At 45.5% G+C, this 24,063-nt stretch overlaps 1 protein-coding gene across 1 annotated transcript in view; it reads right to left on the reverse strand.

Moving 5' to 3' along the window:
• Positions 1–2,439: 2,439 nt before the first annotated feature.
• Positions 2,440–24,063, reverse strand: part of LOC120910593 (zinc finger protein 585A-like) — a 33,613-nt gene continuing 11,989 nt past the window's right edge. The window contains exons 5-6 of the mRNA XM_040322351.1: positions 15,553–16,430; positions 2,440–3,034 (exon numbers count right to left, since the gene is read on the reverse strand). Of these exons, the coding sequence (XP_040178285.1) occupies positions 2,552–3,034; positions 15,553–16,430 (1,361 nt within the window). The 3' untranslated portion in view covers positions 2,440–2,551. The remainder of the gene's footprint in view (positions 3,035–15,552; positions 16,431–24,063) is intronic.

Raw genomic sequence — 24,063 nt, forward strand, 5'->3', positions numbered from 1 at the left:
CGGCGTATCAGTAGATACGCTGGCGTATCAGTAGATACGCCGTCGTAACTCTGAATCTGCGCCGTCGTATATTTAAGTGTATTCTCAAATTGAGATACACTTAAATCTAGCTAAGATACGACCGCCTGTGCCGTCGTATCTTAGCTGTCCATTTACGCCAGCCGCTAGGGGCGTGTACGCTGATTTACGCCTAGAATGCGTAAATCAGCGAGATACGCCTATTCACGAACGTACGCTTGCCTGACGCAGTAAAGATACACCGTTTACGTAAGGCGTTTTCAGGCCTTAAGATATTCCACCAAAAAGATGGCGCAGCCAATGTTAAGTATGGACGTCGGAACCGCGTTGAATTTGTAAATTTTTACGTCGTTTGCGTAAGTCATCGGTGAATGGGGCTGGGCGTAATTTACGTTCACGTCAAAACCAATAAGTCTTTGCGGCGTAATTTGGAGCATGCGCACTGGGATACGTCCACGGACGGTGCATGCGCCGTTCGTTCAAAACGTAATTTACGTGGGGTCATGCTTTATTTACATAAAACACGACCACCTCTTCACAATTTGAATTAGGCGCGCTTACGCTGGCACATTTACGCTACGCCGCCGTAACATAGGACGCAAGTGCTTTGTGAATACAGCACTTGCCTCTCTAACTTACGGCGGCGTAGCGTATACGAGATACGCTAAGCCTGCCTAACGTTAGGCACGGCTACCTGAATCCAGCTATGTAACTATAACTGACTAGCCTGCCTAACTGCAAAAAATGACACTCTCTCTCTCTCGTCTCTGTAAACCACCACAACACACTACACAAGGCTGCCAGGGAGGCGGTCTTATATAGTGTGGGGCGTGTACTAAACCCCCTGAGCCATAATTGGCCAAAGCCACCCTGGCTTTGGCCAATTATGGCTCTCTATTTTTTGCAAGCTGTGATTGGCCAAGCATGCGGGTCATAGTGCATGCTTGGCCAATCATCAGCCAGCAATGCACTGCGATGCCACAGTGAATTATGGGCCGTGACACGCCACTCGAATTTTGCACGAACGGCCCATAACGTTTGTTAATCGACGAACAGTCGAACATACGATGTTCGAGTCGAGCATGGGTTCGACTCGAACACGAATCTCATCCCTATTCTTGGTATGCTGATGCCTTAAGAGTTCCCCTTCACTGGAACTAAGTGGCCAAGCCCAACCCCTGAAAAACAACCCCCCACACCATAATCCTTCCTCCACCAAATGATTTGGAGAGGTTGCACAATAATTTTGGCAATATAGTGTGGATGAGCGAGTTTGGGGTGGACGAACTTCACTGGCCTTCACAGAGTCCTGACCTCAACCCAATAGAACACCTTTGGGATGAATTAGAGCAGGGACTGCGAGCCAGGCCTTCTCATCCAACATCAGTGCCTGACCTCATAAGTGTGCTTCTTGAAGAATGGCCAAACATTCCCATAGACACTCCTAAACCTTGTGGGCAGCTTTCCCAGAAGAGATGAAGCTGTTATACCTGCAAAGGGTGGACCAACTCAATATTGAACCCTACAGACTAAGACTGGGATGCCATTAAAGTTCATGTGCGTGTAAAGGTAGGCGTCCCAATACTTATGACAATATAGGGTATGTGGTATCGCTGCAATCGCCAGGAGCAGGAGAATTTATTTGGGGTTGTTCTTTGGTGGAAGGTTATGGTTGTAACGAGAAATATACAGCTACATTTTATTTATTTTTTTACTATTTTGGGCCAGTTCACTTTTGATAATAAAAAAAAAAAATCAGGAGACATCAATCGCCATTTACCACCAAATGAAAGCCCAATTTGTCCTGAAACAAACGCGGTATAATCCACCTGGAGGCACAAAGTAGTTGTGATGATATGTACGGTTTTACTAACACATGTCAAAGTTGTAGAATTGTGCTTCGGCATTAACATTTGTTTTACCCTTAGGTGTGAAGGAGTTCACACAGTGATTTCCTATGACTGTCAGCCCCATCTAGTGGCCATAATGAGGTATCTATCCTGATCAACCTGAAATTCCACATTATGGCCACTAGATGGAGCCAATGATCATAGGAAATCACTTTATGACATAAAATACGACCAGAATCTGTCATAGTACGGCGATTGCGTGTCACACTTGGGCAACAATTTTTTTTAAACTAGTCCTGTAAATGTTTATTACATAGAGATAGTCTGGGTGAAAAAAGACACAAGTCCATCAAGTTCAATCAATAGAAGAAAAAAAGTTTACACCACAAAATTTACCAATGAGAGGCAATGACTCCATTTTTATTTTTCTCCTGCTATCAATGGCCAACACGGTACAACACTTCATCCATGTCTTTGGTGATCTCTGATCTCCTTATCAACTGTTTCTTACATGATGAAGATCAGCCATGGAGTATATCTGAGGTGTATATCAGGGTGTGCTTCTTCCCCACATGTCCAGCAACATTCATATACAACACATTTCCCGCACTCACTAATACACCTCCATGGTTTTGTGGGACCCGATATACAGGAAGACAGGACTTCAGTGAGGAACATTTCCCTCACTCAGGACAGGAATACGGCTTCTCCCCCGTGTGAGATCTCTGATGTGTGTTAAGATTGGACTTCTGTGAAAAACATTTCCCGCACTCAGCACAGGAATACGGCTTCTCACCTGTGTGTGATCTCTGATGTGTATCAAGATACGACTTAACTGAATAACATTTCCCGCACTCAGGACAGGAATACGGCTTCTCACCCGTGTGCAACCTCAGATGTCTGGAAAGATGCGACTTATCTGAAAAACATTTCCCACACTCAGGACAGGAATACGGTTTCTCACCAGTGTGAGACCTCTGATGTGTGTCAAGATTTGTCTTTACTGAAAAACATTTCCCGCACTCAGGACAGGAATACGGCTTCTCCCCCGTGTGAGATCTCTGATGTTTGACAAGTTTTGATTTTCGTACAAAACATTTCCCACACTCGGAACAGGAATGTGGCTTCTCACCTGTATGAATTTTTTTGTGCAAATTAAGACCAGACTTAGAATTGAAACGCTTCCCGCACTCAGTACAGGAAAACCTCTTATCTGTTGGAAGGACAGCGCCATCCCTCACAGTCGGAGGTTCCTCAGGATAAGAGGAATTAGATGGTCCGGCACCGTCCCGCACAGTCTGATGTTCCTCAGGATAAGAGGAATACGATGGTCCGGCACCGTCCCGCACAGTCTGAGGTTCCTCAGGATAAGAGGAATACGATGGTCTGGCACCGTCCCGCACAGTCTGAGGTTCCTCAGGATAAGAGGAATACGATGGTCCATCTACACTGTGCGGTGCCGGATGGACATTTGAGGTAGTCGGGTTTTCTCCTGGACTATACTGTGTGATGTCCTCATCTTCTACTTTACAGTCTGGAGAAAAAGAGATACAAAGATTATTGCTGGACATGAGCTGAACCAAGACTCCGCCCACATCAGGCAGCTTTGTCTCTGAGGATCTTACAATTCCCCCCTCAAGGTAACTAGTAAATGGGTCCTCTGATCGCCTACCAGATCATTTCTTTATTCATGGACCTTAGTCAGAGAGTGAGGAAACAACGAGAACTGTCTTTTATAGGAGTGACAGTGATGAGGGGATTATAGGACGAGTGTCCCCACCCCCTCTATCACTCATTGCCATCTTCCCAACACAAGAAGTCCTGCACTTCCTTATTTAGTCCATGATTTAAGGATGAATAACAGCAGGGCTGAGCCCCACCAGAGGTCAGAGAGTGAGGATGGGGGAGAACTACCAAGATGAAGACTGCAAAACAATAGGTAAGTGCAGCGCAAAGGTAGAAATAGAATAAAATAAATGTCCGTTCATCAAGTAAGGAGTCTTCAAAAAGTCCCAAATAGCGAGCAAACAAGATCCCTTGTGAGAAAGGATGAATATAAATCCTCTGATGATAAGTGTGAGATAAAATCCTCCACCACAAACACAATTGTGCATACCAGAAGGGGTGGACCTCTCTGTTAAGAAAAGGTCATGTAGCCACCAAGGGATGATGAAAATTGCCAGTGCAGCTGGAGTGCCTCCGATTAAGTGAACAGGAAATCCAGGGCTGACCTCCGGTGTCCGTGGTCTCCGCTGTGCAGTGATGGATGACATAACAGTGGAGCCGAAAAGATGAAGGAGACAATATAAGTGTAATCCGCTAGTATATTTAATAAAAAAAAGTGGGGCAGGGTGCGCGAGAATAAAATAGCCAAAGGTTAAACATGAAACTATTTGCTCTTTATGCCATTGTTACCCCTTTGTTTACATTTAGTAGCTGGTGTCCCCATAAGGAAAGGCCGTTCAAGTTCCTCTGACTTCCGGTTCCGGCGCTCGTTCCTATGGTAACCAGTTCATTATTTAGCAGGCCGAGTGACACTATGGCTCCACCGTCGCTGATGAAGTCCTATCAGGACGTAACGCCACAGTGTCCATGGTCTCCGCTGTGCAGTGATGGATGATCTAACAATGGAGCCCGAATAAGCCGAAAAAGAGACAATCTAAGTGTACTCTGCTAGTATATTTAATACAAAAAGGGGGCATATAAAACAAAGCGTGGGAATAAAATAGCCAAAGATTACAAATGTGGAGCTGGATAGAACGATCCAGCAGAGAGATGGCAGCGGGTGACGTCCGTGGGTTAGCTCCTCCCCCCGTATGTGGCCTTACGTCCTGATAGGACTTCGTCAGCGAGGGTGGAGCCATAGTGTCACCCGGCCTGCTAAATAACGAACTGGTCACTATAAGAACGAGCGGCGGAACCGGAAGTCAGAGGAACTTGAACGGCTGCCTTTCCTTACGGGGACACCAGCTACTTAATGTAAACAAAGGGGTAAAAATGGCATAAAGAGCAAATAGTTTCATGTTTAATCTTTGGCTATTTTATTCCCATGCACCCTGCGCTGAGTTTTTTATGCCCCCTTTTTTTATTAAATATACTAGCGGAGTGCATTTAAGCCCTGTACACACGATCGGTTTGTCCGATGAAAACAGACCGATGGACTGTTTTCATCGGACAAACCAATCGTGCGTGGGCCCCATCGGTTTGTTTTCCATCGGTGAAAAAAAATAGAACATGTTTTAAATTTTGCCTATGGATAAAAAAACGATTGGAAAAATTGGATCGTCTGTGTGGAACTTCATCGGACAAAAATCCACGCATGCTCAGAATCAAGTCGACGCATGTTCGTAAAGCATTGAACTTACCGTATTTATCGGCGTATACCGCGCACTATTTTGCCCTGAAAATCAGGGCAAAATCGTGGGTGCGCGGTATACGCCGATACCCGCTTTCCCGCGCCGAGTTTGAATACTGCGCCGGCATATACCGAGCGCAGTACACTCGTGTATCTTCGGGCAGTCTCGGCGCCTCTCGCGCTGACGTCCTGAGCGTACAGGATGTCAGCGCGAGAGTTGCCGAGCCTGCCCGACGATACACGAGTGTACTGCACTCGGTATATGTCGGCGCAGTATTCAAACTCGGCGCGGAAAAAGGGGAGGACGCCGCAGAAGGACGCCCGGACCCGACGAAGAGGACACCAGAAGCCGCAGACAGACGCCGGACCCGACGAGGCCGCCGATGGACGCCGCGCAAGACACCAAAACTGTAAGCACAAAAAAACTTTTTTTTCCACAGGAATTCGGGCAACTTTAGGGGTGCGCGCTATACCCCGATAAATACGGTAATTTTTTCGGCTCGTCGTAGTGTTGTACATCACCGCATTTGGACACGGTCTGATTTTTGACTGGTGGTGTGTAGGAAAGCCTGGTGAAAGTCAGCTTTATTGGATATCCTACAAAAAAAATCCATCGGATTCGATTCCATCAGATATCCGATCGTGTGTACGAGGCTTTAGATTTTCTCCTTCATCTTTTCGGCTTATTCGGACTACATTGTTATGTCATCACTGCACAACGGAGACCAAGGACACCGGAGGTCAGCCCTGGATATCCTGTTCACTTAATCGGAGGCACTCCAGCTGCACTGGCTATCATTATCATCCCTTGGTGGATACATGCCTGTATGACCTTTTCTTAACAGAGAGGTCCACCCCTTCTGGTATGCACAATTGTGTTTGTGGTTCGCGCTTATCATCAGAGGATTTATATTCATCATTTCTCACGAGGGATCTTGTTTGCTCGCTATTTGGGAGTTTTTGAAGACTCCTTACTTGATGAACGGACATTTATTTTATTCTATTTCTACCTTTGCGCTGCACTTACCCATTGTTTTGCATATTGATTTTAGGCTTGTGATTTCCTATTAGTGCCCAGCTTGTGATTTTCTGGGCTCATATTGGTTGTTTGCGCTGACTGTTCCCTTATTCATACACACAAGATGAAGACTGGACTGATCCTGAAGACCACCATCATTGGGATATGGACTCCTCCCTCATTATCACTTTCTGTTTAAAGCGGAGCTCCACCCTAAAGTGGAACTCACGCTGATCGGAACCCTCCCCCCCTCCGGTGTCACATTTGACACCTTTCAGGGGGGTGCAGATACCTGTCTAAAGACAGGTATTTGCACCCACTTCCGGCCACAACAGTCTCGGGCAGACTGCGGGCATGACGTCACCTCCCGCCGCCCCCCGTTGTGTGCTGGGAACACTCGGCTCCCAGTACACAGCGGGAGCCAATCGGCAGGCCCAGCGCGACTCGCGCATGCGCCGTCAGGAACTGGGCAGTGAAGCCGGAGCGCTTCACTTCCTGGTTCCCTCACCGTGGATGGCGGGGGGAGCAGCAGGGTGACGAGCGATCGCTCGTCCTCTGCTGCGTACGGCGCTGGACTCTAGGACAGGAAAGTGTCCTAATATTAAAAGTCAGCAGCTGCAGTATTTGTAGCTGCTGGCTTTTATTATTATTTTTTTTACATGGCACATCCACTTTAAGGTTCCAAAGTTGGAGGATGTTATCACATTATTATCTACATGTAAAAGTCTGTGCTCCAATCACATCATCAGATATAAAATGTCCAGCTGGTAGGAAATGGGTGTAACAAAAGAATACATATCATGTGTGTATATATATATATATATATATATATATATAGATAGATAGATAGATAGATAGATAGATAGATAGATAGATAGATAGAGAGAGAGAGAGAGAGATGAAGAGAGGAGAAGTCAGGACTATATAATGTACAGCATATTGTAATATTGTATAATATACAATAGATAGGACTATATGGTATCAGAATTATGTAATGTACAACATAGAGTATATAGTGCAGGGGTCAGGAGTATGTAATGTACAACATAGAGTATATAGTGCAGGGGTCAGGAGTATGTAATGTACAATATAGATTATATAGTGAAAGGTCAGGATTCATAATATTGGTGTTCAGTAATCAGTGGAAGATTAAATGATTACTGGAGACCAGTTGCAGAGATCCCACACCGCTGTCTCCCATCTCCTGAGACTGCACTCAGTGACTTGGGTCTGAGACTATACAGACATATCCCTCCACCCGGGAACAGCAAGGAAAGAAAACACAGCAAGTGACCCCAGGAGAATTGCAAAGATAAAGATCCTGCTATATCCTGGCATGGGGCAGAAGACCCAAGACACATGCCACTGGTGCCTAGGTTGAGCAATGCCTATAGTGAGAGTCAACATTTTGCTGAACCCCAGAATCTCCATAAATCCAGTCTAGAGACATAAATTGTGTCTGCAGCACAGAGAAGGAAGATTATCCGAGAGAAATACAGGAATACAGGATGGGGAACACAGCTCAGGAAAGTGACCAGGGGATTACAGGCTGATATCACCCAGTCCCCGCCCTACTCTGGACCAATCAGTGATCAGTATAGGTGGAGGAATGGATTTAGTGTTAATGACCCACCTGTGCTGATCTCTGTAGGAGTGTCCTCCTCTATAAATGTCCCCGTTATTCCATCCTCCTCCATAGACTGCTGATCATCCCTCACATACGTCTCTTCTTCTTCTGATTTCACCTCAAATTCTATATCGATTGGATCTCCACTCTAAACCAAGAGAATGAGAGAGAATATCATCTGTAAGATAAGACCTTTAATATTGTGACATCACATAAAAAAAATCCACACATTGTCACTGTGATGCCACATACACACAACCGTTTTTCGGGTTCTAAAAAATTAAGTTTTTTTTATGTCATTAAAAACGATCGTGTGGGCTTCAGAGCATTTTTCACGATCTAAAAAATGGGCATTAAAAATTTTCGAACATGCTCTATTTTTTCACAACGTTTTAAACGTTGTCGTTTTTAAGGTTGTAAAAAATGGTAGAGTGTGGGCTTTAACGACGTGAAAAAAACCGCACATGCTCAGAAGCAAGTTATGAGAAGGGAGCGCTCGTTCGTAATGGGAACTACCGTTAGTAATGGAGTAAGCACATTCATCACACTGTAACAGACGCGAATCGTCTTTTACTAACACAAAATCAGCTAAAGCAGCCCAAAGGGTGGCGTCATCCGAATGGAACTTCCCCTTTATAGTGCCGTCGTACGTGTTGTACGTCACCGCGCTTTGCTAGAGCATTTTTTTTCACGATCGTGTGTAGGCAAGGCCGTTTTTTAATGATCGGGTTGAAAAAAAACTTTGTTTTTTCTAGACCCTTAAAAACTAAATTTTTTAGAACCCGAAAAACAGTCGTGTGTACGCGGCATAAGTGTATGTTCTAGATTCTCCGCCCCACCAACCTTGTAACAGTGAGGGATAGTGTGACCTTCCTGTGTGGAATCCCGGGAATACAGAGGACGGGGACATCTCTCTGGTGGGTTTCTGGTATTAGGCGGCTCCATCATATCCTTGTGTCCTTCTGAAAACTCCTCCATCACTCCATACTCCTCATCCTCCTCTTTTATCTCTTCTTTAACCTCAACTTTAGGATCTCTCAGGTCTCCACTCTGAATATATAATAAAAATGACATCAATGGTAACAATGCAGATAATGTACAGATCCTAATGATAGTATCAGTGATTGTTCCTCATCTACCTGATGATGGTGGGGGATGGTGTGACCTTCCTGTGTGGAATCCCGGGAATACAGAGGACGGGGACATCTCTCTGGTGGGTTTCTGGTATTAGGCGGCTCCATCATATCCTTGTGTCCTGAAAGCTCCTTCATTACACCATATTCCTCGTCCTCTTCCTTGTATTCTTCTTTAATAACACTATTATAATCCTCAAGGTTTCCACTCTGAATATATAATAAAATATTTATTGTAAAAAACATGATTGTGTATAAGTCATAACTACTAATAATTGTGATATGGCGATTTTTATCCATCTCACTTATATACTTAATAATACATGAATTAAGTGAGTACAACTTTGTCTATATAAGAACCAACCAATGCGGTTGCAGCTATAACCAATAAAATCAGTAACGAATGATAACTTGCAAAACGGATAACAATCAAATTTATTTATACAGAAAAGAAACGCTAGAATAATCAGATATTACCAAATATAACGTAGCTGATAAAACTCTTAAAGCAATGATGTTATTAATAAAATACCAAGTAAGTAATACAAAAAAAGGATGTTGCAATTTAAAAATATATATATTACTAATACATAAAGGAAAGAAAGTTACCACAAAGGAAACAAAGAATGGTGGTGATATGAAATCCAGTCCTATAAACAGCCTCAACGTCTTCTCCAAGGTTATGGAGAAAGCAGTAGTACAACAGCTACAACACCATTTGGACACCCACAAACTACTGGACCCACTACAATCGGTTTCCGTCCAGGTCACGGGACGGAAACAGCACTTCTCAAAATATGGGATGACGTTCTCGAAGCAGCAGACGAAGGAGAATCATGCCTTTTGATACTGCTGGACCTTAGTGCTGCCTTTGACACAGTAGACCACAAAATGTTGCTGACTCGCCTCACAGAAGTAGCCAGAGTTGCAGACTCGGATCTACCCTGGTTCACATCATTCCTGGAAAATCGATCCCAGACAGTAAAACTGTACCGTGCCGTGTCATGCGGAATCCCTCAATGATCACCCATGTCGCCCATACTATTTAACATCTATCTTCGCCCTCTCCTCAAAATTATCAATAACCAGGACCTGCTCTACCATTCCTACGCCGACGACACTCAACTTTACTTTCATATTAGCAACAAAGAGGACCAATACCTTGGACTAGAACAATGTCTCACTTCTATAGACAACTGGATGACGGAGAGTCACCTTAAACTCAATGGATCAAAAACAGAACTCCTGCTCCACGCAAACCGAAATAGACTTTCTAGGACAACATGGACGCCACCGCCCATCTTAGGAAAAACCATCACCCCGAGCACCAAAGTCAAAAGTCATTTTTGTCTCTGACATGACAATGGATGCACAAATACGATCAGTAGTCAGCGGATCCCACCATCTTCTCCGTCTACTACGAAGACTCGTTCCCTTCATCCCAAAAGAAGACACAGCAATAGTGGTTGGAACAATTATCAACTTCAGGCTCGACTATGCAAACTCCCTCTACCTCGGACTCCCAAAATACCAGATTGCTCAGTTACAAGTCGTCCTGAACACGGCGGCACGACTGGTAACATAAAAAAAAAACCTGGGAATCAATCACTCCCTTCCCGAGATCCCTCCATTGGCTGGCCGTAAAAGACAGAGTCACATTTAAGGCCCTCTGCCTGACGCACAAATGTGTACAAGGAATCGCCCCCCAATATTTATGTGAGAAAATAAAATACCATAACCCAAATCGCGTCCTTTGATCAACTAACCAAAATCTACTACAAATCCCCAAGGCCTGGTACAAGACCAAAGGAGAACGAGGATTCGCAGTCCAACGAACTCGACTGTGGAACGCGTTACCAACTAATATCCAAACAGAAGTGAATCACCAGGCCTTCAGGAAAAAACTCGAGACCCACCTATTCTGAAGGCTAAAAAGAAGGAAATGGATACCAAGCGCCTTGAGGCGATTCAGTTCGCTACCCCAACCACCTTCTCAAGTCAACTAACCAAAATCTACTTAAAATCCCCAAGGCCTGTTACAAGACAAAAGGAGAACGAAAATTTGCAGTCCAAATTCCACCGACTGTGGAACGCATTACCAACCAATATCCCAACGGAAATGAATCACCAGGCCTTCAGGAAAAAACTCAAGACCCACCTATTCTGAAGGCCAAATTAGAAGGAAATGTACCAAGCGCCTTGAGGCGATTCAGTTTGCATATGTAACGCTATATAAGTTTTTCATTCATTCATTCATACCCATCCCCACCAATCACACCCCTGGACTACTTTCATTGGTTCAGAAGTGGCATTGAATCCTGATTGGCTGAAATTCAATCCTAGTTAGTCATCATGCGTCTCCCATAAGAATTAGAATTTTCGGTGTCTTCCTGTCTACCATGTTAATGGTTGTTAAGTAAGCGACTCTCCCTCATCTCAGTATAAATTAGCATTTCAAGGACTTATGATCAGGTGGAGACACAATGTCTGCTACTCACTCTAAAGACAATAGTGTAACTTAGTTACTATGCAGACAACAGACAAAAGACGTTGGTCTTTTTTTTTTTTTTTTTAAATAACAAACATGTTATACTTACCTCCACTCTGCAGCTCGTTTTGCACAGAGTGGCCCCGAGCCACGTCTTCTGGGGTCCCTCGGCGGCTGTCTCTGGTCCTCACCGCAAAAACTCCACATATTCATGCGAGCTCCCTCGCATTGTGTGGAGTCCTCGCGTGCCTGCTCCCGTGATACAGCGAGCGGCCATAGCCGCTCACTGTATTACTCGGCCCGCCGCATCATTGGATGTGAATGACAGCAGCGCTACCCAATGGCTGCGCTGCTTTCAATCCATCCGCTCTAGCCATTCAACGGCCAGGCTGAGCGGCAAAGAGGATGTCGGGGCCGAGCGCGGGACTTTCGAGGGGTCAGGGAAGTATAACAGGGAGCCGGTATAGTCTGAAGTTTTTTCACCTTAATGCATAGAATGCATTAAGGTGAAAAACTTTGACCGTTGAACCACAGGCCAGCGGCTAGCAGAACTCGCATGCCAGCAGCCAGCTCCCAGCAAGACTTACAGGCCATGGCCAGCTCCCAGCAGGACCCAGAGGCCATGGCCAGAAGGACCCAGAGGCCATGGTCAGCACAGGACCTGACAGTCAGACAGTGTTGAGTGCAATTTCCTATTTTGAGGTTACTGGATTTACAGGAGCATATTACTAGAATTTATCTCCAAAATGAAGGGAATGTTCCGGCCCGGTAAGTGAAGAAATGTTCTGACCCTGAAGGGGTTAATCTAGGTTTCCACACTATATATGTGTGTATCATCATCTGCTGGAGATAAAAGACATCACAGTGACTATGGAGGAAGAGGACGGACATGAGGGGGGTTATTGGGTGTAAATAGAAAATAATATCCTTAGATTGTAAACTCTAATGAGCCGGGCCCTCTGATTCCTCCTGTATTGTAACTGTACTGTCTGCCCTCATGTTGTTACGTGCTGAACAAACTGTTGGCGCCATATAAATCCCGTATAATAATAATATCTTATTACCTCATCTGCTGCCAGTTCCAACAATGTCTCCTCTCCATTTCCTCCCGACTCACCTCTCACCCGGAACTTCCTGTCTGTGTGTGACATCACTTCCTGTCTTCCATAGAGACTTGCCTGGGTAAAAGTGAGATCACCACCTTGTGGAGCTCAGAGAATTTGCAGCCCAGAGAAACGTGGCGTAGTGTGAGCATGACGTTGTGCTGTGCATGTTTGTACTGTATATCCTTATACACTACATTGCCAAAAGTATTGGGATGCCTGCCTTTACATGAACTTTAATGGCACCCCAGTCTTAGTCCGTGGCAGGGGAGGGCTGGCAGCCTTCGGTCTGGGGAGCAAGTCCAGTTAGGTGGCCTGTTAAACCACAGGCCAGAGGATAGCAGGACCCACATGCCAGCAGCCAGCTCCCAGCAGGACCCACAGGCCATGGGCAGAAGAACCCACAGGCCATGACCAGCACAGGACCTGACAGCCAGACAGTGTTGAGTGCTTTTTCCTATTTTGAGGTTAATGGAAAACTTCCCCCGTGCAAACAGCTACCCCTTATCACACCCCCGCGTTTGCATACAGCGTTGTCCGACGTTTTTTATTTTAGCCAATAGGAAAAATGATCATCTCTTTCATCACTTGTTGCTATGTTTGTAGATTTTTTTATCTTCTGCCTGGGTGAAATGTTCTATTTCACACAACAGATTAAAGCGACAAAACGCCCGTAGAAACGCTCATTGTCGCGCTAGACGCTTGAATCGAGCGTTTCCATTACTTTCTATGGGAATACAAACGTTCTAAAACGCCCAAATCCGCCCAATTCGCGCGTCAAAAAAGGGTCCGGAACTTGTTTGAGCTTCAGGCGTTTTGGAGAGAATAATGTATTTTTTCCCCTCTAGCGTTTTGGTGCTTCATGCTTCAGGCGACAAAACGCTCAGGTGTGAATGCGGCCTAAGTACAGTGCTCTCCCCTCACAGAGCCTCCCCCTCTTCCCACACCCCAGTACACAGTGCACCCCCGGTATGTAGAGCTCCCCCCAGTAAACAGAGCTCCCTTTCCTCCAAACCCCAATTTATAAAGTTTCCAACCACCCAGGTTCAGAGCCCCCCTTCCCCTCTCTCCATCCAGTACACAACCCCCCCCCCCCCCAAGTACAGAGCTCCTCTCCCTTCCTCCCACCCCAGTAAACATAGCTCCCCCTTCCTTCCTTTTCCCCTACTACACAGGGCCTTCCCTCCTACCATTCCCCAGTACTCAGAGCCCCTCATCCCCAAGTACAAAGTTTCCCCCTTCTTCCTCTCCCCCCAGTACACAGAGCTCCTCCTCCTACCACCCCCAGTACACAGAGCTCCTTTTCCTACCACCCCTAGTACACAGAGCTACCCTCCAGTATGCAGAGCTCCCCCCAGTACACATAGCTCCTCTCCATTTTGCACAGTTCCCCCTCCTTTCTCTCACCCCAGTACACAGCACTCCCCCCTCCTCCTAACCCCAAGTACACAGAGCTCCCCCTCCTTCCTTTCACCCCTGTACCCGCTTATAACCAAGAAAAGTGCCATTTACAGAAGAGGAGGCGTGAGAGGCCACTCCTCCCACCCCAGTAAACAACTTCCCTCTAACCATTCCCCAGTACTCAGAGCCCCTCACCCACAAATACAAAGTTTCCCCCTTCTTTCGATCTCCCCAGTACACAGAACTCCTGCTCTCACCCCTAGTACAAAGAGCTCCCCTCCAGTACACAGAACTCCTGCTCTCACCCCTAGTACAAAGAGCTCCCCTCCAGTATGCAGAGCTCCTCCCTCCTTTCGCACACCTCCGTACCCGCTTATCCTCAAAAAAGTGCCAATTTACAGAAGTGGAGCTTTGCTTTATGGGGAAACCCCTAGAGGGCCAACTGAATTTTGGGGCCCCCTATCCCTGCCCAGCCAGACAGCATGCATTTTCCAACTTGCATCCAGACACAGAAACCAGTCCTCGGGCTTGTTTTAATGTTTTATTGAGGGAATATAACTTGGATAGGGATGAGGGGTTACAGGATGCCCAAAACTGAATTCAGCAACAATTTGGAGGACAACTTCTCTATATACACTGGCAGCTGGTACCTTGGTGGAAATAGCAAAGCATTTGTTTTCGACAGAAACAAACTTTTCCGCAGAGGTTCCTACGGGCAACAGCATTATTTATACAGTCTTTACCCTCAGCCATTGATGGACAACTAGGAGACAATTGTATTCCAAGAGCACAGTCATTAACCCAAGCTGTAGGGCAGTTTGGAAACACGTGTAATCCACATACACTATGTTACCAAAAGTATTGGGACGCCTGCCTTTACACGCACATAAACTTTAATAGCATCCCAGTCTTAGTCCGTAGGGTTGAATATTGAGTTGGCCCCGCCCTTTGCAGCTACAACAGCTTCAACTCTTCTGGGAAGGTTTAGGAGTGCGTTTATGGGAATGTTTGACCATTCTTCCAAAAGACATGGATGAGCGAGTTTGGGGTGGAGGAACTTAACTGGCTTGACCTCAATGCGAACACCTTTGTGATAATTTAGAGCGGAGACTGTGAGCCAGGCCTTCTCCTCCGACATCAGTGCCTGACCTCATAAGTGCACTTCTGGAAGAATGGTCAAACATTTCCAAAGACACACTTGTAAACCTTGTGGAAGGCCTTCCCAGAAGAGTTGAAGCTGCAAAGGGTGGGCCAACTCAATATTGAACCCTACGACATCCGAAAAATTAAAAGAGGCTCTGCATAGAGTAAAGTCCTCACATTTTATTGCTCTTAAAAGGTGCCCCTGGACGACGTCAAACATATGACGAAACACGTAGGGCGGAGCGACGCGCTGATGTCACTGCTACACTTATGTCCCGGTTGACATTTTTTTTTGTATGTGTGACGGTTGCACATGCAAATTTAGGCTGTTTTACTACAATACACCCCCTCACTCACTCAGGACAGGAACGTGGCTTCTTCCCTGTGTGTGATCTCTGATGTCTGTAAAGATGGGCCTTCTGTGAAAAACCTTTCCCGCACTCAGGACAGGAATACGGCTTCTCACCCGTGTGCAACCTCTGATGTTTGCTAAGATTCGACTTAACTGAAAAACATTTCCCGCACTCAGGACAGGAATACGGCTTCTCACCCGTGTGCAACCTCTGATGTTTGCTAAGAATAGACTTAACTGAAAAACATTTCCCGCACTCAGGACAGGAATACGGCTTCTCACCTGTGTGCGACATCTGATGTCTCTTAAGATCTGACTTATCTGAAAAACATTTCCCGCACTCAGGACAGGAATATGGCTTCTCACCTGTGTGTGATCTCTGATGAGGATAAAGATTGGACTTAGATGTAAAACATTTTCCGCACTCATCACAGGAATACGGCTTCTCACTCGTGTGCGACCTCTGATGTGTGTCAAGAAGCCACTTAACTGAAAAACATTTCCCGCACTCAGAACAGGAATACGGCTTCTCACCTGTGTGCGACATCTGATGTCTGTTAAAATCTGACTTATCTGAAAAACATTTCCCGCACTCAGGACAGAAATATGGCTTCTCACCCGTGTGCAACCTCTGATGTTTGCTAAGACTCGTCTTAACTGAAAAACATTTCCCGCACTCAAAACAGGAATATGGCTTCTCACCCGTGTGCGACATCTGATGTCTGTCAAGATATGACTTAACTGAAAAACATTTCCCACACTCAGGACAGGAATATGGCTTCTCACCTGTGTGTGATCTCTGATGAGGATAAAGACTGGACTTAGCTGAAAAACATTTTCCGCACTCATCACAGGAATACGGCTTCTCACCCGTGTGCGACCTCTGATGTGTGACAAGTTTTGATTTTTTTATAAAACATTTCCCGCACTCAGAACAGGAATGTGGCTTCTCAACTGTATGAATTTTTTTATGAACAGTAAAACCAGACTTTAAACGGAAACACTTCCCGCACTCAGTACAGGAAAACCTCTTGTCTGTTGGAAGGACGGCACCGTCCCGCACAGTCTGAGGTTCCTCAGGATAAGAGGAATACGATGGTCCGGCACCGTCCCGCACAGTCTGAGGTTCCTCAGGATAAGAGGAATACGATGGTCCAGCACCGTCTCGCACAGTCTGAGGTTCCTCAGGATAAGAGGAATACGATGGTCCGGCACCGTCCCGCACAGTCTGAGGTTCCTCAGGATAAGAGGAATACGATGGTCCGGCACCGTCCCGCACACTCTGAGGTTCCTCAGGATAAGAGGAATACGATGGTCCGGCACCGTCCCGCACAGTCTGAGGTTCCTCAGGATAAGAGGAATACGATGGTCCGGCACCGTCCTTCACAGTCTGAGGTTCCTCAGGATAAGAGGAATACGATGGTCCCGCACAGTCTGAGGTTCCTCGGGATAAGAGGAATACGATGGTCCGGCACCGTCCCTCACAGTCTGAGGTTCCTCAGGATAAGAGGAATACGATGGTCCGGCACCGTCCCGCACAGTCTGAGGTTCCTCAGGATAAGAGGAATACGATGGTCCGGCACCGTCCTTCACAGTCTGAGGTTCCTCAGGATAAGAGGAATACGATGGTCCATCTACACTGTGTGGTGCCGGATGGACATTTGAGGTAGTCGGGTTTTCTCCTGGACTATACTGTGTGATGTCCTCATCTTCTACTTTACAGTCTGGAGACAAAGTGAGACAATCCTCTGACGTTTTCCTTATCTCCCGTCCATCTACTAAAATAGAAATACAAAGATTATTACTAGACATGAGCTGATTGGTTCCCCTAAACCAGGACTCCGCCCACATCAGGCAGCTTTGTCTCTGAGGACCTTACAATTCCCCCCTCAAGGTAACTAGTAAATGGGTCCTCTGATCTCCTACCAGATAATTTCTTTATTCATGGACCTTAGTCAGAGAGTGAGGAAACAACAATAACTGTCTTTTATAGGAGTGACAGTGCTGAGGGGATTATAGGACGAGTGTCCACACCCCCTCTATCACTCACTACCATCTTCCCAACACAAGAAGTCCTGCACTTCCTGATTTAGTCCATGATTTAGTCATGAATAACAGCAGGGCTGAGCCCCACCAGAGGTCAGGGAGTGAGGATGGAAGGGTGGAACAACCAAGATGAAGACTGGACTGATCCTGAAGACCACCATCATTGGGTTCTTGACTCCTCCCCCTCATTATCACTTTCTGTTTAAGGCTCCAACATGTAAAAGTCTCTGTGCTCCAATCAAATTATCAGATATAAAATGGAAATGGGTGTAACAAAAGGGAATACATATTATGTGTATATATAGAAGTATGTAGAGGGGAGAAAGTAGAAGTCAGGAGTATGTAATGTACAATATAAATTATATAGTGAAGGGTCAGTAGTCATAATATTGGTGTTCAGAAATCAGTGGTGGATTTTACTGGAGACAAGTTGCAGAGATCCCACACCGCTGCCTCCCATCTCCTGAGACTGCACTCAGTGACTTGGGTCTGAGACTATACAGACATATCCCTCCACCCGGCACAGCCAGCAAATAACAGAGCAAGTAACCCCGGGAGAATGGCAAAGATAGAGATCCTGCTATACCCTGGCATGGGGCAGAAGACACATGCCACTGGTGCCTACGTTGAGCAATGCCTATAGCGAGAGTCAACATTTTGCTGAACCCCAGAATCTCCATAAATCCAATCTAGAGACATAAATTGTGTCTGCAGCACAGAGGAGGAAGATTATCCGAGAGAAATACAGGAATACAGGACGGGGAACACAGCTCAGGAAAGTGACCAGGGGATTACAGGCTGATATCACCCAGTCCCCGCCTTACTCTGGACCAATCAGTGAGCAGTATGGGCGGAGGAATGGATTTAGTGTTAATGACCCACCTGTGCTGATCTCTGTAGGAGTGTCCTCCTCTATAAATGTCCCCGTTATTCCATCCTCCTCCATAGACTGCTGATCATCCCTCACATACGTCTCTTTTTCTTCTGATTTCACCTCAAATTCTATATCGATTGGATCTCCACTCTAAACCAAGAGAATGAGAGAGAAAATCATCTGTAAGTTGATATTGTGAGATCACATAAAAATCCACACATTGGGGTAGATTTACTTAAACGGGAGCACTCCGAATATAGTGGAGCTGTGAATGGTCACCTGTAAAATAAAAGCTTTAATATTGTAAGATCACATAAAAAATCCACACATTGTCACTGTAATGCCGCGTACACACGATCGGACATTCCGACATCAAAACCGTGGATTTTTACTCAAACTTGTCTTGCATACACACAGTCACACAAATGTTGTTGGAAATTCCGAACGTCAAGAACGCAGTCACGTACAACACTATGACCCGAGAAAAATTTGGTTCGATGATTCCGAGCATGCGTCAAATTGATTCCGAGCATGCGTAGGATTTTTGTGCGTCAGAATTGGCTACAGACGATCAGAATTTTCTAAACAACTTTTGATATCGGAAAAATTGAAAACCAGCTCTCAAACATTTGTTGTCGGAAATTCCGCCAGCAAATGTCTGATGGAGCCTACACACGGTCGGATTTTCCGACAACAAGCTCACATCGAACATTTGTTGTCAGAAATTCCGACCGTGTGTATGTGGCATAAGTGTATGTTCTAGATTCTCCGTCCCACCAACCTTGTAACAGTGGGGGATGGTGTGACCTTCCTGTGTGGAATCCCGGGAATACAGAGGACGGGGACATCTCTCTGGTGGGTTTCTGTCACTAGGCAGCTCCATAATATCCTTGTGTCCTTCTGAAAACTCCTCCATAACCCCATACTCCTCATCCTCCTCTTTAAATTCTTCTTTGACAACAATATTATCATCCCCCAGATTTCCAATCTGCAATATATTATAAAACATTCATTGTAACACACATGCTTGTGCATAATGTATAACTATCAGTGATTGTTCCTCATCTACCTGATGATGGTGGGGGATGGTGTGATCTTCCTGTGTGGAATCCCGGGAATACAGAGGACGAGGACATCTCTCTGGTGGGTTCCTGTAGCTGGATGACTCCATCATGGTCTCCTGGTACAGATCTTTGTGTTCTTCCCCCATCAACCCATCCTCATCATCCTCCTCTTTTATCTCTTCTTTAACCTCAACTTTAGGATCTCTCAGGTTTCCACTCTGAATATATAATAAAAATGACATCAATGGTAACAATGCAGATAATGTACAGATCCTAATGATACTATCAGTGATTGTTCCTCACCTACCTGATGATGGTGGGGGATGGTGTGACCTTCCTGTGTGGAATCCCGGGAATACAGAGGACGGGGACATCTCTCTGGTGGGTTTCTGGTACTTGATTGCTCCATCACGATGTCCTTCTAAAACCTGCTTCATCACACCATCCTACTCTTTATATTCTTCTTTCACAATTATATTATCATCCCCGAGGTTTCCACTCTGAATATAAAATAAAACATTCATTGTAACAAACATGTTTGTGTATAAATCCTATTAGTGATTGTTACCCATCTACCTGATCATGGTGGGGGATGGTGTGAATGAATATCTGAGACTTGGGTCAATATGGAAAATGTTTTTTTTTCTTTAGGACGTTCTTTCTACAAATGACATTTTCCCTCTTTCTTCCAATTTGAATCTTCTAAAATAAAGACATACATATTCCAATCCCCCCTATATAAATTCTCTAACCCCCCACTAATACAAGTCGTATAATCCATTAGTAAAGACTGATAAGGTGAGAAGCTGATTGGTGGGAAATGTGACCAATACCTAAAATGAAGAGAACGTTCCGGCCCCGTAAGTGGGGAAATGTTCTGACCCTGAAGGGGTTAATCTAGGTTTCCACACTATATATGTGTGTATCATCATCTGCTGGAGATAAAAGACGTCACAGTGACTATGGAGGAAGAGGACGGACATGACGGGGGGGTTACTGGGTGTAAATAGAAAATAATATTCTTACAGTAGATTGTAAGCTCTAACGAGCCGGGCCCTCTGATTCCTCCTGTATTGTAACTGTACTGTCTGTCCTCATGGTGTAGTAAAGCGCTGCACAAACTGTTGTAAACCATATAAATCCTGTATAATAATAATAATAATAATAATAATAATAATAATAATATCTTATTACTTCCTCTGCTGCCAGTTCCAGCAACATCTCCGCTCTACTTCCTCCTGACTCACCTCTCACCCGGAACTTACTTTCTGTATGTGACATCACTTCCGGTCTTCCATAGAGACTTGTCTGGCTAGACGTCAGCTCACCATCTTGTGGTGATTAGAGGAACTGCAGCCCCAAGAAACGTGTCGTACCGTGTTTCCCCGAAAATAAGACCGGGTCTTATATTAATTTTGGCTACAAAAATCACACTAGGGCTTATTTTCAGGGGATGTCTTATTTATTTACGGTATGTACATACAATAATCTACATTTATTCAAATACAGTCATGTCATCATGACGATCTTAGAGTGGTTGTAACCCCAAAAATAAAAAAATATATCCTGATCCTTTAAAGCATGATAGCCAGCACAGTGACCCGCTGTAGCTCTTCTTCTCCACTCTGAGCACTGCAGAGGAAGGGACCGCTGACGTTGGAGAGGAGAAGATCTCCAGCCGGTCACGTGAGCGCCCAGCGGCACTGTAAGTAAGGTATTTTCCAAAACAAAGTTACAAAAAGGAGACACACTGCACATTATATAATCTTTTTACAAAACGAATTACATGTTTTTACGATGACTTTAACTAGGGTTTATTTTCAGGGTAGGGCTTATATTGCAGCCATCCCCAAAAATAACGCTAGGTCTTATTTTCAGGGTAGGGCTTATTTTTGGGAAAACAGGGTATTGTGGACACGCCCTTGTGCTTAGGGTTGCCGTTGTTTCATCAGATTTGGCGACCCGTCAGAATGTGTAACGTAAGTGACGTTCCGTCGCCGCCATCTTGTTACACCCACCGGAGTTTTGCATTTTACACTTATGTTTAACAGTAAAGTGCGTTTATATACTGAAATACAGTACTTATAAATCCGTATAAATGTTTAGATGTTCAATTTTCGAACTTCTGTTAAACCTATGAGATGAGCAGGCTTGCCGCTGCTTTTAAAATTCAATATCTAACCAGTCAGACACAGTTCTAAGTACTGTATTTCACTATATAAACTCACTGTACTGTTAAAAATAAGTGTAAAATGCAAAACTCCGGTGGGTTAACAAGATGTCCGGTTAGGGTTGCCACCTGTTCGGGATTCACCCGGACAGTTCGGGTTTGGAATCATGCATCCGGGTTTCACACTGTCTGAGACCCGGACACATTATTCAGACTGCACTAAGTCTCCCCCTCCCCCTTCTCTCTCATGCCTCTAAGTAAGTAGGCCAAGGTAAATCAGGGTTCTTAGAGCACTCATTACATCAGAGCTCCCCATTTGCACCAGAGGCCACAGTGCTCCCCCTTACATCAGAGGCCTTGCCGTACACCAGAGCATCCCTTATGTTAGAGTCCCCAGAGTTCTCCCTTACATCAGAGTCCCCAGAGTTCTCCCTTACAGTGAAAGGGTAACACTGGGGATTCAGATGTAAAGGGGTAACTCTGGGGATTCAGATGTAAAGGGGTAACTCTGTGGACTCTAATGTAAAGGGGTAACTCTGTGGACTCTGATGTAAAGGGGTAACTCTGTGGACTCTGATGTAAAAGGGGTAACTCTGTGGACTCTGATGTAAAAGGGGTAACTCTGGACTCTGATGTAAAAGGGGTAACTCTGTGGACTCTGATGTAAAAGGGGTAACTCTGTGGACTCTGATGTAAAGGGGTAACTCTGGACTCTGATGTAAAAGGGGTAACTCTGTGGACTCTGATGTAAAATGGGTAACTCCGTGGACTCTGATGTAAAGGGGGACTTATGTGATTAACTTCATATGATTAGAAATATTATTTAATAGCAACATCTATGCATAGTTTATGCATGCTAGGAAAACGAAATTGCTGTGCAACGCTGAAGTGTTGGGGTTCGGCCTGAAGAAAAGGTGGCAACCCTATGTCCGATTTCCCCCCTCTCGGTGTATCCTTACTGTGGAGGAGTGCGGGGTGTAGCAAGATGGCGGTGAAGGAACGTCACTTCTGTTACCAATGCAGACGGGTCGCCAAATCTGATGAAACACTGCCTTTCTTCAAGCCAAACACATTAGCGTCGTCATTTTTTTTGGGTGGGGGGGGGGGGGTATACGCTACACGATTGTAAAAGACCTGGGACACTTTTGGTGGCCTGAAAGAGAGTAGTAATGCAAGTGTACACAGGGCAGCCATCAGATTTTTTTTTGCACTCCTTACACAGCTTTAGGCCTGCCCCCCAGGCTTACCACTAACATTCCCTAGGGCTTGCCCATGGGCCATACCACCAAATCCGCACACTGGCCACCCCACCTGTACGCACTCAGCCCCCTACTCAATCCTGTATGTCAGTCCCCCCTCACCCTGTATATATGTCAGCCCACCTCACTCCTGTATATGTCAATCCCCACCTCATACCTGTATATTAGGGTGACCAGACATCCCCAGTTTCAGGGGACATTCCCCTGATTGAGGACACTATCCCCGGACCAAGTCTGTCTCTGGTTTTGTCCCCAGATTGGATTTAATAGGGGGCAGGGGCAATTTCGAAGAAAGTCAGTGCAGAAATAAAATAAAAAAATTAGAATTACACCCCCCCCGCACTCCTCCGTGCCTACTAGCATAGGAGGGTTGTATTTTTCCCATTATCTGTGCCCCTTTCTGATGATCAAGTGCTGGTCGTAGTGGAGGGAATATTTCTTCAGTTTCCGGCACATGCCCATTCAGCTCCACTCTCATGTTATTCTGCCTTGGCTCAAACCCTGGCCAGCCACCTGCCTATCTCCTTGCCTTCCCTGATCTTCCTCCGCTCCCCACCCAGTAGTAGCCGGGGGCCCGAAGAGTAAGACTTCACAGGCTGTGAGGCGGGCGGCGACGGGCAGAGAGTCGCTGATTGTTGCCATTACTAGTAAAGAAAAAATATGTCCCCGGATTTCATTTTAAAAATCTGGTCACCTTTACTGTATATGTCACTTGCCCCTCACACCTGTATATGTCAGCCATCCTTACACCTGTATATATTTCAGTCCCCCCCAACACCTGTATATATGTCATTCCCCCCTCACCCTGTATATATGTCAGCCCACCTCACTCCTGTATATGTCAGTCCCCGACTCACACCTGTATATGTCAGCCCCCTTTCGTGAATTTGTGGAATGTGCTGTACTTCAGTGGCAGGTTAATTTATTTTCACAGAAGGCCATTCTGGCTCTCTACCGGCATGTGGAAGGTAATGTTTTGGTCTCGTTGGACAGGGCAGTGAGCAGTAAGGTGCATATTATCGCTGACTCATGGTCCAGCAGGAATGAGAAGAGACGTTACCTTTCCTTCACGGCGCACTGGGTAACTCTGCTGGCAGCTGGGAAGGATGCAGGACAGGGCTCAGTATTGTTGGAGCATGTTCCGCCATCACGCCTCCAAAAT

Source organism: Rana temporaria, chromosome 8 (genome assembly GCF_905171775.1).
Source record: "Rana temporaria chromosome 8, aRanTem1.1, whole genome shotgun sequence".
NCBI lineage: Eukaryota > Metazoa > Chordata > Amphibia > Anura > Ranidae > Rana > Rana temporaria.